The sequence below is a fragment of the Zea mays genome, unplaced genomic scaffold, assembly GCF_902167145.1.
Source record: "Zea mays cultivar B73 unplaced genomic scaffold, Zm-B73-REFERENCE-NAM-5.0 scaffold_587, whole genome shotgun sequence".
NCBI lineage: Eukaryota > Viridiplantae > Streptophyta > Magnoliopsida > Poales > Poaceae > Zea > Zea mays.
The window spans coordinates 38,824-42,140 of record NW_023367242.1 but is presented as its reverse complement, the minus strand read 5'-3'; the positions used below and the strand labels follow the sequence as shown (position 1 = coordinate 42,140).

Sequence of the window (3,317 nt, the reverse complement as noted above, 5' to 3'; positions counted from 1 at the left end):
TTCTTCAATTGGTTCTTCATCCACAAAAAAATTTGGCTTTTTAATTCGCCCATCAGTTTCCAAAAAGGTAGCAGAAGAATTTTGAGCTCCGGCAGATATTTTTTGTGAATCTTCAGCATTAGAAATCTCTGGCATGGCACTGCTAAGGTTGAATTTATCACTACACGACTGGTATAACTGATGTTGAGGCACTAATTCTTCTTCTGATCCTTCATCATCATTAATAGGCCTACAAATGTCATAGTCTGTTGTAGAATTTAACTTATCCTTCAATGGCCAGTCTAGATTATTGGGAGGTAAAATTTTATCAACTGAAGCCCTTTTGTCTTCAACACAATTGTCAGTGAAGTCAATAAGTGAGCTCTGACTCACAGCAGTTTCTGGGAGTCCAACAGAAGATTCGTTTTTAGAGGCTGTCCTTTGTGCATGATTATTCAAAACATCGTATACTATACTTTCTAGCCTTCCATCTTGTGCAACAAAATTGGCAGGATGAGCCAAGTCAATAGTCTTATCAAAGGTGAATACACCAGTTTCTGTATGTCTAATTTCCATATCTAGTAACATATGCTTTGGCCTTACACCACAGCAGACTATTGAATCCAATTGGCCCTCAGCCTGCATCTGCACAACCCCCTCAAGGGAAGTGCAATTCATTTTTGTGCTTCCACATAAATCAGATTGAGTATCTGCGCATGATTCATCAACAGAAGACAACTCTTCCAAAAGCTTCACAGGCTCATTCCGATGAACAAATAAATTCCAATGTTCATCGCTATCCACAAGATCATGGCAGGACTGATTGAAAGAACAAGCTATAAACCCATTTGCGGTAGAGGACTTACACACATCTGAGTCAGTTAGATTTTCAGATGTTTTCTGATGATTGCTCGTTTCATCAGTGAGACCTAACGAAGAAACCTCAATTGCTTTTGCAGCTGTAATGTCATCAAAATTGTTGATACTGCAGGTTTGTTCGCAGGGATGATCAGAAACATCGGCTAATTGAGCTGGTCGAGTCATGAAACAATATTGAGGCACACAGTCATCACCCGCTACCAGCTTCTGTTGCAGCTTAAAGGATGAATGCTCAGGATTCTTTATGGAACAGATAGAAGTTCCAAATTCAGAATAATTTGTATCTTCAGCTTTTATTTCACAAAGTACATCAGGTTTTGCACAGCTCGCTAGAGCTCCAGCTGTATTGTTCACTTCAACACAACAAATTTGATCACCAACGATTTCAGTACAATCTGAAAGTGCAGTACAGAAAAAAACATTTAGTCACATAATTGAAAAAGGGTATGTTTATTTCAAAAAAAAAGAACCTGAGAAACAAGAAGAAAAAAATCTACACATTCATCTAACACATCTAGAAGATGATAGACAGTGATATAAGAACTGGACTTCATATGAACAGGCTAGTCACTCACCAATAACAACTTTAGACTGCTCCAGTTCTGCAAATTTCCTTCCAAGCTTCTCTAATACTGGGTCTTGCATTGTTGCTTTGATCAGGGAAGAACTAAGAATCTTGTCTCTATGTGATGTTGTATCTTCCTCTTTCGTAGCACATGGAGAAGATCTTAGTGCATTCATCTTTACATTATCCTTAGCAAGAGATGTTTTTGGACTCTTTTGTTTCAATGCAATAAGAGGCTTATCAAGATCAATGTCATCTTCTGTTTTAGCCTGATTCTTAATGCCACATCCTTCCGATGTGATTTTTGAAGTCTTCCAATTCTTTGCTTTACACTGAGTCCTGAGATCCTTGAGAAATACATCATCACAATCTTGTTCACTATCCTTGTCACTGACAGAACCAACACTTAGTTCCGAATCAATGATTTCAGTTTTGATCCTCTTAGGATCCCTGTCATAATCTTCATCATAAACTGCGTGAATATTCTTGAACCTTGTATATTTCCTAGTACAACCAGAATCAAGATGTGTGCAAGCAGAAGCAGGCATTGTGGCTTTGGAAAGCAATGGTACAGATCGAAAAATATTTCCTGTACAAATGCAGAAAACCAAATGTTATGATCAGGTGCATGCCCCATAGAGACATGATATGGATGTTTCAAAAGCGATAGGAGCAAATGGTCCGGCTCTTCCTAGCACCTAGGTAGTTATATTTTTTTTCCAAGCAATTAAAGTATGCCTTGTTAAACACAGACGATATGGCATACTAAAAGAAAGACTAAAACGTTATCACATGTCCATGAGTCCCATGACTATTATTCATCTTCCTCCATCTCCATTTGTCCCATTCTCCGTCACACATAAGTCATAAACCGCTGTAAGTGAAAAATGCCTAGACGTAACAAATGAGTCTAGGCGAGGCAATGATGCTCGGGCCTAGCGCCTAGGCACCGGCTGGCGGCTAGCACTGCTTTTTGAAACAGAGATGAATATCGTCTCTCAAAAAACGTAAGCGCATATCCACTGAGAGCATCAAACTTTCCAGTAAAAAGATAAGGGGATAAACTAATATAATAAGCAAAAACGATGTTAACAAGAATTGTTTACCCTTGAATTCTTCAAGATACAGGAAAAGAATGACGTGACCATGTCGAAACAGCATAGAAACAATACATAAATGTGCCTACGCGAGCCTCGACTAATAAGTAATTGTATGTATGTGCTGTACATGAATGATCCATAAACCAAACTAGAAATAAGACACGAGACACTGCTATACATCAAGGAGACAAGGACCAGATTTTACTACCCAGCACAGAGATTTTTTTAAAAAAAAAGGAATAGAATGGCATGGGATGTTTAATGGACAATCTTGCAAGCATATTTATTTTACGAATGCATTTTTTTCACATTTGCTCGTATGAATCACCTCTTCAGGGATTATAAACAGTAGTCGCATCCCTGTACTCGTCAAGAAACCCCCAGTGGCATCCACCTTGAGAAACTGGATGGCAACACTGAAGCCCTGACCCTGAAACAACTGTAGGGGCTTCGGCCTCTCCAGTTTCCTAAAAAAATACTGAAGCCCTGGAACGAACACTTCTGCCGAGAGGAGCATTTCTTCGCGGAATCCCCAGTGTACAGTGCCGCCAACGGCCTCCGCCACCCCCCCCCCCACCCCAAAAAAAAAACAATAGCAACAGAAACAACGGAATCAGTCCTAGCCACGGCTCATTCAACTAGATCAACTGACAGATCCGCAACTTTCGTTAGGGGAATGCCAAGATAAACAAAGATCCTTTTCCAACAAAAAAGGATAAATATAGATCTACTATAGCCCGCAGATTATCAAAATACGTACCAGAAAGAGCCGGCGCCCGGCGCGGCGGCGGGCG

General features: G+C 40.0%; 1 protein-coding gene across 1 annotated transcript; it reads right to left on the bottom strand.

Annotated features, from left to right (window-relative positions):
• Nucleotides 1-3: 3 nt before the first annotated feature.
• On the bottom strand, nt 4-3,104 carry LOC118475716 (uncharacterized; the record flags this gene model as incomplete). Its single annotated transcript, XM_035963944.1, has 3 exons — nt 2,852-3,104; nt 1,434-2,012; nt 4-1,253 (listed from the first exon to the last, which is right to left on the bottom strand). Coding segments are annotated over exons 2-3 (1,788 nt in total), but the record flags the coding sequence as incomplete, so codon positions are not given.
• Between the last annotated feature and the right edge of the window lie 213 nt (nt 3,105-3,317).